The sequence below is a fragment of the Fukomys damarensis genome, unplaced genomic scaffold (assembly GCF_012274545.1).
Source record: "Fukomys damarensis isolate Sample0158 unplaced genomic scaffold, DMR_v1.0_HiC HiC_scaffold_8, whole genome shotgun sequence".
In the NCBI taxonomy this organism is placed as follows: Eukaryota; Metazoa; Chordata; class Mammalia; order Rodentia; family Bathyergidae; genus Fukomys; species Fukomys damarensis.
Genome location: NW_022900920.1, coordinates 20,419,343 through 20,429,469, shown reverse-complemented (window position 1 = coordinate 20,429,469; position 10,127 = coordinate 20,419,343). Strand labels below are relative to the sequence as shown.

At 40.2% G+C, this 10,127-nt stretch overlaps 1 protein-coding gene across 4 annotated transcripts in view; it reads right to left on the bottom strand.

The window, feature by feature from the left end:
- Positions 1-234: 234 nt before the first annotated feature.
- Shtn1 (shootin 1) overlaps positions 235-10,127 on the bottom strand; it is an 81,995-nt gene continuing 72,102 nt past the window's right edge. For 2 of the 4 annotated variants that reach the window (XM_010634539.3, XM_033761393.1), the window contains exon 16: positions 236-2,691. In XM_010634539.3, coding sequence (XP_010632841.1) covers positions 2,469-2,691 — 223 coding nt within the window. In that variant the 3' untranslated portion in view covers positions 236-2,468. Of the gene's footprint in view, positions 2,692-5,251; positions 5,412-10,127 lie in introns of all 4 variants that reach the window. The other 2 variants (XR_004516283.1, XM_033761394.1) reach the window with 2 other exon arrangements.

The following is a 10,127-nucleotide window of genomic DNA, read 5'->3' as shown; positions in this document are numbered from 1 at the left end:
GTAATCCCAGCATTCAGGAGGCTGAGGCAGGAGGATCGCTGTGAGTTCGAGACCAGCCTGGGCTACATAGTGAGTTCCAGGTATCTCAATCAAAAAAAAAAAAAAAAAAAAATATATATATATATATATACACACACACACACACACACACACACACACACACACACACACACATATACATACATACATATACATACATACATATAACTGATGCTCAGTCCAGCCAGCACATCTCACTGAATGGCTAACTCCTGCTAGGAACAAAGGTGTTTTCATAACCATGTTATCCTGCTGATGTGTATGATGAAATATGGAAACAGTGTATATGTGTAATATACAAACCAGGAGACTGATAATGTACACAGGAAAGAGGTTCACATCAAGAAACATGGAATAGGGGCTGGGGATGCAGCTCAATGGTTGGCCACCTGCCTTGCAAGCACAAGGTCCTGAATTCGATCCCAGTACCCCCCCCAAAAAAACAATGTGTTATGTACACGCACCAACTCCCCACTATGAAAGTAATCATCATGTACTGCAATCATGTGCTAATCAAAATTAAAATAAAAATAAAATGGCTCAAAGCAAGCCATCTTTTAGATCATTAAAAATTACTAAAATTACCAACTCTTATACAATATTCCTATGAAGAACATCAAGACTAGTTCAGTTTTGAGGCTAGAGTGTAGCTCAGTGGTAGAACACTTACCTATCAATTTGCACAGCCCTGGATTTGATTCCTAGCAAAGTGAGGCCAGTAAGGTTGGAAAACTAAATTTAAAAAGTCAAAAACCACGATTGACCCTTAATGGGAAGCTGTTGGTGCTTCTTTTTAATACATTGTGGTGAGGAGAGTTCAAATCACAGCATAACATAACTCATCTAAGTGAATTAATCAGTTTGTAGTTAGCATATCACATAGTGCTATTATTCAGTTAGCAAAACATACAGATGAGAAAACGTTACATTTAAATTCCCTATGAGTAATCTGATAGGTAATTCTAAATCATCACCGGAAGAACATGGAAATAGTCAGCATAGCGATCCTAAAGAAAGATAATTGTCTCCAAATTGAGGAAGTACATTCACCTGACTACCCACGTCCTCAAACTGCTGCTTACACGTGCAAAAATACAATACAACTACTGCAATTATTACTATCATTTTCTTTTGCCCTTAGGTGAGAAACACCTGACAGCTACATGCTGAGTCATGCTAACAAAACTAAACCTTTCACTTTCTTTAATAGTAAAATTACTATTACTGAATCATTATCATAAAAAGTGCATTCAAGTACATTACCACTTATTTTAAATAAACACCAATTTTGAAACAATTGACTTTGAAAAGCTGCATAAGTTTTTTTTTTTAAATCCCTGATTACATTTCTATTTATTCCCTGTGGTAGCCTGAAACACTGTACTTTGAGAGACTACCACTTAATTTCTTTAAAACAAAACAAAAAAACCTGTGTAATACAGAATGGCAGTGAAGCAAGAAAAATGTGTGCTTGTCACTTATCTTCACTGTACGTAAGAACTGTGATAAAATATGGTGCTTGGGCCACATTAGTATATGGGAAAACACAATGAACTCATAGTACAGAAAACATGATTTATGAAGATATTACTATTGATTCGAGGTTTGGACTTTCACCTCCATTCCATACTCAGGCCACCAAAACATTCCCACTGAGGTCCTTGGGAGGCTTTGGGCACAATCAATAGCATGTATTTTTCATCCAGTAGTTAACAAAATGTGCAATTCATGTTGACTAAGAGGCAACTACTTTGATGCCAGCTCCTGAGTTTGAAGTTTATCCCAGTCTACCCTAGAAAATAACTTATATGCCATGGGATCCACCCTTTCCATGTAGTTTATCTAAAGAGGATCAGACCCAACACAGAAGCTTCTTGGGGAGCTTTTGTTTTGTTTTTTTGAGTCATGGTCTCTCTATGTTCCCCAGTCTAGCCTTAAACTTCTGGGCTCAAGTGATCCTCCTGCCTGCCCCAGCCTCCAGAGTTGCTGAACTACAGGTGCAAACCACTGTGCTTGGCCCTGAGGGGTTTATATCATGTTAAGTTGTTTGTTCTGTTTATCCAACTATTCAGAAGCACCTCAAACTTTCAGCATTACTAAATTTGATGAGTGGTATGCACATTTCCTAAAAAGATACCAACATCTGACTCCTTTGTACTCTTCTAAACAAAGCCATACTTCATACATACAGTAACTAGGAAAAATCTTATCCCTATAAAGATCAAAAACCAAAAACTACTTAGAATGTGTGTATTTTGCTAAACAGCTTATTTATGCTTATAGTTGCTACTTACAAAAGTGACACCAGAAAAGCTGTATTGTGAATACAGTGACCAGACGGAATGTCTATAGCCCTTGACAACACACCAAACCAAATCATGTACTTATTGAAAAGGACTTCCAAACATGTTAGCCTTCTGGTTGATGGATCAGCAGCTGGAGCTGTCTGTCTCTCTCATTTTTTCAATGCTGTCTTCTTTGAATTCTGGTTTAGTTTCACCTTCATCGTGCTTGCATTGAGCTGGATCTTTTTCGGCGACCTGGTCTTTGGTTTGGGGTTCGTGTGCAGAAACAGGATCTAAAACTACAATTGGTTCAGCTTTGTTTTCACTGCCAATGTATTTTCTCCTGTATCCAATGTTACTGGGAGGCCTGTGAGATGAAGAGTTAAACAGAAAAATAAAAAGTAGAGAGAGAAAGCATTTTTTTTCTTTTATATTCCTGGATTCCAAACAACCCCCGCCCCAATATTCTATCTAATCAACATGCATAATTGTCTTTGAGATGCCAGCCATTAAAAAAAAAAATGAAGCTATTGGGTTATGTATTAGGAGACCAAGGCCAGAAGAAGACAGAAAAAGAGCGATTAATAGAGAAAATGTTAAAAAGCCAAACACACCTACCTGCTTAATCACATGTTCTTCTCAGGAAGTACAAAGCTTGTGGATCCATTGTGCATTTATTTCCCATCACTGCCTAATGTCCCAACTCCTGCCCTGCTACCCTACTTAGCTGGAAGGAGCCCACCCAGCCCTTACCCTCCCTCTTGCCCCCAGATGCAGCTGGTGCAGATTAGCTTTGAAGAGGTGCAGGGAGAGCAGAGACAGTCAGTCCTGGTCATCAAGGGCCAGGTAAGAGATGTGCCATCGACAGCCTTAACAAGCTAGGAGACAGCTGACCTGGGGTGATGGGCCAGATAGGAAACTTCAGGAAACAAGTTCAAATTTTAAGTCACCATAAATTTTTCTAACCAGAGGGATTTGGTTGTGGAGAAATTTATTATTGAATCTCCAAGGCAGTTTCTTTTTTTCCACAAAAACTATACCCTTCTTATGCAAGAGGCTACTGCTTCTTAGGTTGGATGGGTGACAGCTTCCTTGTGGGAACAGAGGTGTCCCTGAAACATTCTCTTGCAGTGTGTCAGGAAATTAAACTGCCGGCACTTAGTTCTCTCAAAAGCTTTGGTCAGAACCTACCAGGAGAAGCTTACTGTTGGGTTGCTGTCCTGTGCCTGATGATCTCCCAGCAGCAGCAGCAGTCAGGGCCAAGGCTCATGAGACTTTTCTGATCCTTTTGGACAACACTAGGTTTGGGCCTTCTGGTCCCAGAGGACTCACTATTAACAGTGAGGCAGCACAGCACTATCCCACTTCTGACAGTGCTGGAGAGCGGCTGGCCAGTGCCAGCACCTCTCCAGGTGCTGGTTTCCCCAGTGCCTGACCTCTCCAGCAGGTCAAACTTGCCAGCAGAGTCTCTTACCACATAACACTTCTTTGCTGGAGTTTCCACAGTTAATTAGGTGTTTCATGCCTATCTCTTTGATTACCATGTAAGCATCCACAAGGCAGGGACTGTTCAGTTTTATTCACAATAGGTCTCCCAACACCTTGTGCAGATCATTTGTAAATGAATAAGCAAATATTCAAACAGAGAAAGGCTAAGAATGAATGGGGAAAAACCAAGGTTTTTGTGTGAATAGGTTTTGAGGTCTCTCTTATAAAACAAAAACAATAGAACATCCAATCCACTACTGCATGACCCAGGGACAGGCACAAAAAAAACACACTCCTCCCACTTTCTGAGCAGTGCATGCTACAAGATCTATCCAAACAAAAGCTTGAAAATCATTCTCTCTGGCTATTGGGTTACATTAATTATGTGATTTGGTCATCATCACATAACTCTGACTTTCTTGTGGGTGGTAAAACTCAGGAAGCTGAGGGATAGACTGGACAGGATCTTCCATAAAGATTCCTTTATCTTCATTAGAAACCATCTACATGGTGGTGCACACCTGTAATTCTAGCAATTCGGGAGGCTGAGGCAGGAGGATCGCTGTGAGTTGGAGACCAGCCTGGGCTACATAGTGAGACCCTGTCTCAAGAAACCAAAAAAAAAAAAAAAGGCAACCATCTACTTTATCCAAGAACAATTTGTCAAGGCATCTGCTACTATACACTGGGGATCCATATGGATGTAGTCCACAGTGTAGTCCACCTGTTTTGACTTTCTCTGACCCAGGCAACATCTAAATACCTACGATCAGAGCAGGAAAACCACTAAGTGAGTGATATAAAGGACCGGTCATGGGAATGAGACCTTAGGCAACTGAGGATGCTATCAGTCCGTCTATGGAATGCTACCTCTGTGTCTGAAGCTGGGCCTGAAATAAATTGTTCTTGCAGCTATAAAGGGAAGGGAGGATCACTGTAAAAGTAACAGAAACTGAGGACAGACTAGAGAGACACCTGTCTCCTACAAGCACAGATCCTGATAATGCACGCACCCTGCAGGATATGCTGGACCCTTTCCAACATGCACCTGGCCTGGGATGGGGAGAAGCCAGAGGAGAGAATGGGGGAGTTGGAGAAACCTGGGCCAGCCACTGCGCATGCCAGTGAGGTGAGTCAGCACATGGACCACAGTGCAACAGCTCTACTCCTGACTCCTAAATGTCATGCACATTTCTCTGTGATCAACTCTAAACTTGAAGCAAAAGGGTAAGGAGATTGTAGGAAACGAAGCTGCAGCCTAGTGGAGGCTATATCGTGAAAGCCACGATGAAGTCTGCAGGTCCAGACCCGTCTGGCTTCACCAGCCTGATTTCAAGCCTGCCTGTATGTAAAGCCAACCAGTCTGCTCAAATCATGCAAAGGGGGACTTGTCTCATTCTGGCATTCTGGGTGAGCAACTTCTATCAACCCATACCAACCTTCATCACTTCTGAAGAACTACCATGGGTATTTCCATGGCCCTGAGTATCTGGAGATGAAGGGTGATAAACACCTTCTAGAAAAAGTTGTCTTCATCATCTGGGGGCTTAATACTTCCAGGAACTGCTCTCAGGGTTCCACAATGGCAAAACGAGCAGGCTGATTGGACAGAAAATTCAGAAACTTTGTATTGTTGGGCTGAAAGTGTCCTGGCCTCAGGCCAAAGAACTGCTGTCTTGAAGCAAGCTTCTTAGCTGCAGTTGACCTACTACATGACTTGCAGGTCACCATTTGAGAACACCTTTGTTGACTGTCACCAACCAAGGCACAGTGGGAAGACTGTCCAAATCTGCATCGAGGCAGAGTTGACTTGAGTTCTCCAGGGTAATAACCATAGCCTAGGGGCCTAGCGGGTGGAGGCAGAAAGGGATTAAGGCACTCATCCAGTCTGACATGTCCTGAGATGAGGGCAATATGAGGGCAACGGGATGTACAGAAGGGGAAAGCCTGGCCCCAGAATAAGCAGCTCATCAGTGGCCAGAGCCAGAGTGAGTTGGGAGCTATCCCCCATTCCCTCCTCATCCACAATAGTGTGCTTTTTCCTAAAGGCATCTATTCCTAGAAACAGGATATGGATGCCACAGGCTAATCTGAGCATATTTACTGATTTATGTCTATGTGCATCTTTTAGATCAGTAACTATGTGCTCATCTCTTCAAACTATCTCTTGGTTTCTTTGGATTTTCCCCCTCTGTAGTTTGTAGTTCTTCCCCATTGGACATCACTGGGTCCATTTCTGGTTCCCCTGGGGAACTGCCCAAAGTTTCTTCTGGAATTAGGGACCTTTCTCCTAGCCTCATCTCCCTAATTCCATCCTCACCTCACAGGAAAAGCCAGAGAGCTCCTTTAGGGACAGACAGTACAGGGAATCCAAGCTCTCGTTCAAGGCAGCCATGGTGGCAAGTCAAGTCTGAGGCCTCTCCCCAAAACAGAAATCCTGGAAGCGCAAATTCAACAATCCAATGGGAATTACAGAATATGGTTATTCTGTTCAATTTTTCTGCTTTAATGCAGCACTGAAGGACAATAACTACAAATAAGTAATTCAAAGTCAGTACTCAAAAAAAGTAATGGCAGCCTTTTTCCTGTATGCAAGACTTGCAAGTAAAATGTACATGTCTCAGATGACAAGAAGTAGAACCAAAATCCTGGCACATTCAAGCTAAAGGGACCACTAACATGAGTTAATGTAGCCTCTTGTTAGATGAGTCCAGAAGAGTGAGGTGAAATGATTTGTCCAAGGCACACACCTTGTTGACAGCAGATACAAGGCAAAAACTGGAATTTTGATTTCGTGGCCAGTATTTTTTTCTTGCAACAAAACACTGGTAGTCATTCATGATCCATTCAAATAGATATTCCGCATGGGTCATTTTAGACCATTTTCTTAAATGCAATTTCAAGACAAAAACAAAACCAACAAGCAATATGAAAGCTTAAATGCAATATACCAATCTCTGCCACCCTATGAAGTCTCATACCCAAGTACAAGGTGGGTGTCCTTTCAGGAAGTAGCTACTATTCCCTAGCTGCAGGAGAGCCAAAATGTGGGCTCGATCTGGCAGGACACCTTGCTGGTAAAAGGAAAGACCTGACTCCAAACTTTACTAGTACCACAAGAATCAGAACAATCTCAAATGGTTCTGCCAAAGCTGAACTTTATAAAGAGATTCAGTGATTTCTCGGACTGTGTCACAAGAGACTAAAGCACAGCATTCTAATTTTTAAAAAGCACATCATTGTTTGCATTCAATGAAATTCCTTTCAAAATCAACTTTCCATGTTCAATTATATTCAACAACATTCTAGCTAACATTTCGGCTGCAATTCAAATTAACTAATGCCCCAAAGAGCCCTAATCGACATGGTTCTCAGCTCAATTGAATACAATCAAAGCTCATGAAATGAAGGGGAAAATGCTTATTTCATGCAAATTCTGCATATCACTCAAGTTTAATTTTACTGATAATATAAAGGTGGGACATTTTGAACATTACAGTGAATGAAACTTTTAAGCGGTGAGAGTTATTTTATAAAATGCTACCTCTGAAAAGCTGATTGCCAAACAGTATAAAAATGGTTTGAGGCATAAATGCCAAGTTCATTTCTATTTCACTTCTGAGGTAACTATCTTTCAAATCGCAACAGCTGGACTATTTAACACAATCTGGTGAATCAAAGTATAGCTCTTCTCTGGTCTCCCAGTGGGACGTCTGCATTAGTGTGTGGCAGCCGTCCAACAAATGACGCACAGCCGGACGGTCTGAACTCTGTTTCATTTATAATAAAAATGGATAAAACCACAATCATATTTACCACCTTCAAGGACAGAAAACGGGAAGATTTAAATTTGTCTTTGTAAAGTATTTTCCTGGGAAAACTCCAAAGGGGAAGTCAGCCTTCTATTTTCCCTAGTGTAAAAATACGTCTTATTATTTTTTTCAAGCCCTTTACACATTTACTAACTACAGCCCTGAACAGAAGTAGCATTGCAGCAGAGTTTTTATTGTTTCTTCCTGAAACCTTATTTTTTGAGAGCCTTTAACACGTGTCCAAAACCTCACAATATAAAGTTTAAAAACTTTCTATATTACCGCCAGTTCTCATACTTGTAAGTATAACAAAGGTAGAACAAAGCTCAAAATTTTGGCCTTTTGTACTTCCTTAAAAATTCCATTTTAGCCCAAGAAATATATTAGCTTGTCAATTTGCATCTGCTTCTCTTTGTAGGAAAAACAGACTAAAATTTTAATTATGAAAAAAGAACATCATTAAACAGAATGTCTCTGTGTTTGGAAAGCTGTCATCAGCCTCTAAAGACTGGCTGGCCCTTACAATTAATATGAGTTCCTTTCTAACAGTGGTAACAGTGGCTGGGCAAAGACCTGTGTCCATGCTTGGCATTATTTCCTCTAGTTTTATAACTGCCACACAGGCATGGCTCATGTCCCAGATCATTGTGGGCACCATGAAGACCGCACTGGATCTTTTAGGGCAAGCTGGACAGCAGATATTTACAGATTCTGAAACTGCATCACGCCCACCAGCAAAAACAACACTGATAATGGGTGAACTGATTGAGTTTAGCTCAGCAGAGATTTTGAAAGGAGTGTGATACTTTTTCCTAGGCTTTCATTTCAGCGTTTTGTAATTTTGCACAAGTTTAAATCACCATGAAAACTCATTAAAAGCCAAGCATTATTTACAAGAATATTTTACAAGAACATGTCTTCTGCAAAATTCACCATACATAAAACTGGCTCTATAAGAAAGATACTAAATGCAAAATGCTTGTGCTTTCAAAATTTGGAGGACAATATTTTTAAAAACATAATTCTTTCAATCTACTATATTATGTACTTTGAACTCTTTGAAGAAGAAAAGTCACAAAGAACTCAATTTGCCACTTTTCATAGTTACATGATAAATTATATTTCAAATGAAATGTATTTACCAGGTTAAAGTTTGGTCAGTTTATCCTGAGATCTGAAATGCTGTTACATTTTAATCAGCTACTTCTATCTGAATAAACTTTAAAAACTCCATTGTACTTCACTATGTACAAATAAAAGGAAACAAACACTCTAGAGACTATTGAAAAACGGTTTAAAAAAACCTACAAAGTACCCAAAGCAATTTACAGAAATAATATATTCTATACAAAGTCTTATAAAATCATAGGTGCTTGCAACTGGGAGCAAATGTTACAAGGCAATTAATTCTTTGAGAGAATTGAGAATTACTCAGCAGTGTTTTAACTGTAATTTTGAGATTTACTCAACAGCATTTTAACAGTCATTTTTGCAGTAGGTGTAATACATCCTGAACAATTACTGTGGAAGAAGCTGCTGTCTGTACAGCCACTCAGAACACATGTAAGACAATACTGGTGGCTGATCTTTCCGGTGGTCCACAGGATAAGACTGGGGTGGACTGGGAGGAGGAAGAAAAGACTAAGCAAAGGGATCTCAACTTCCAGAACATCCAGTTGTTCTGCTAATTTTGTTGTTCAAACTTAATTGTCCATGTACAGGCACACATGGAGAACTATTGTAGTAGTGCTTTTGCCGAACAGAGCTGTTTCCTGCAGTGTCAGTACACAATTCAGCAGTACTAAGATTACAGTTGAGAGCAGAGCAAATCCTTTAATTGTGTAAGAGCATCAAATTAAGCAGGAACGTCCATGTGGTTCATTCTGCTAGCTAGTATTCTCTACTCGGAAATAAATGTTTACTAAGTACAGGGAAAGTGCCCTTCTTCCACTCCTTCATGTGGAGCATGTGAGCTTACGCACGTGCGCACACACACACACACACACACACACGACAGAAAGAAAGAGGAAGTGATAACGAAATGAAGGGGGTAGGAATAACAGGAGCAAAATCCATTCCTTCCCCACACAGAGACTAAAAGAACTTCCCTAACCTCCATTTGAACAAAATGTTAGCCCAAACCTCTCTTAAGAAATGGTTATATGGCTAAGCAAATTAATTTCCAGCTGAGATCAATGCCTAAGGGAATCATTTTATGCCAAGTTCCCTAAAAGTAAGAGTCTCGATTTCTAAAAGCTCAGATCTTCCACCCAATTAAAAAAAAAACCCAAAAAACAGTACTTTTCCATTTCATTTTTTCTGTACAGGTATTAGTTTAACACTGGGAATAATGAATAAAACTGAAGAGCCCAGTTAGAGGTCAAACATGATAAAAATCAATCCTACTTTTAGAAACTTGCAATGCAATTAGATATTTTTTTCTTTCATGGAAATGTTTGACTGGTCACACCAACCAAGAGACATCTAAAATTTCTCTTTTATC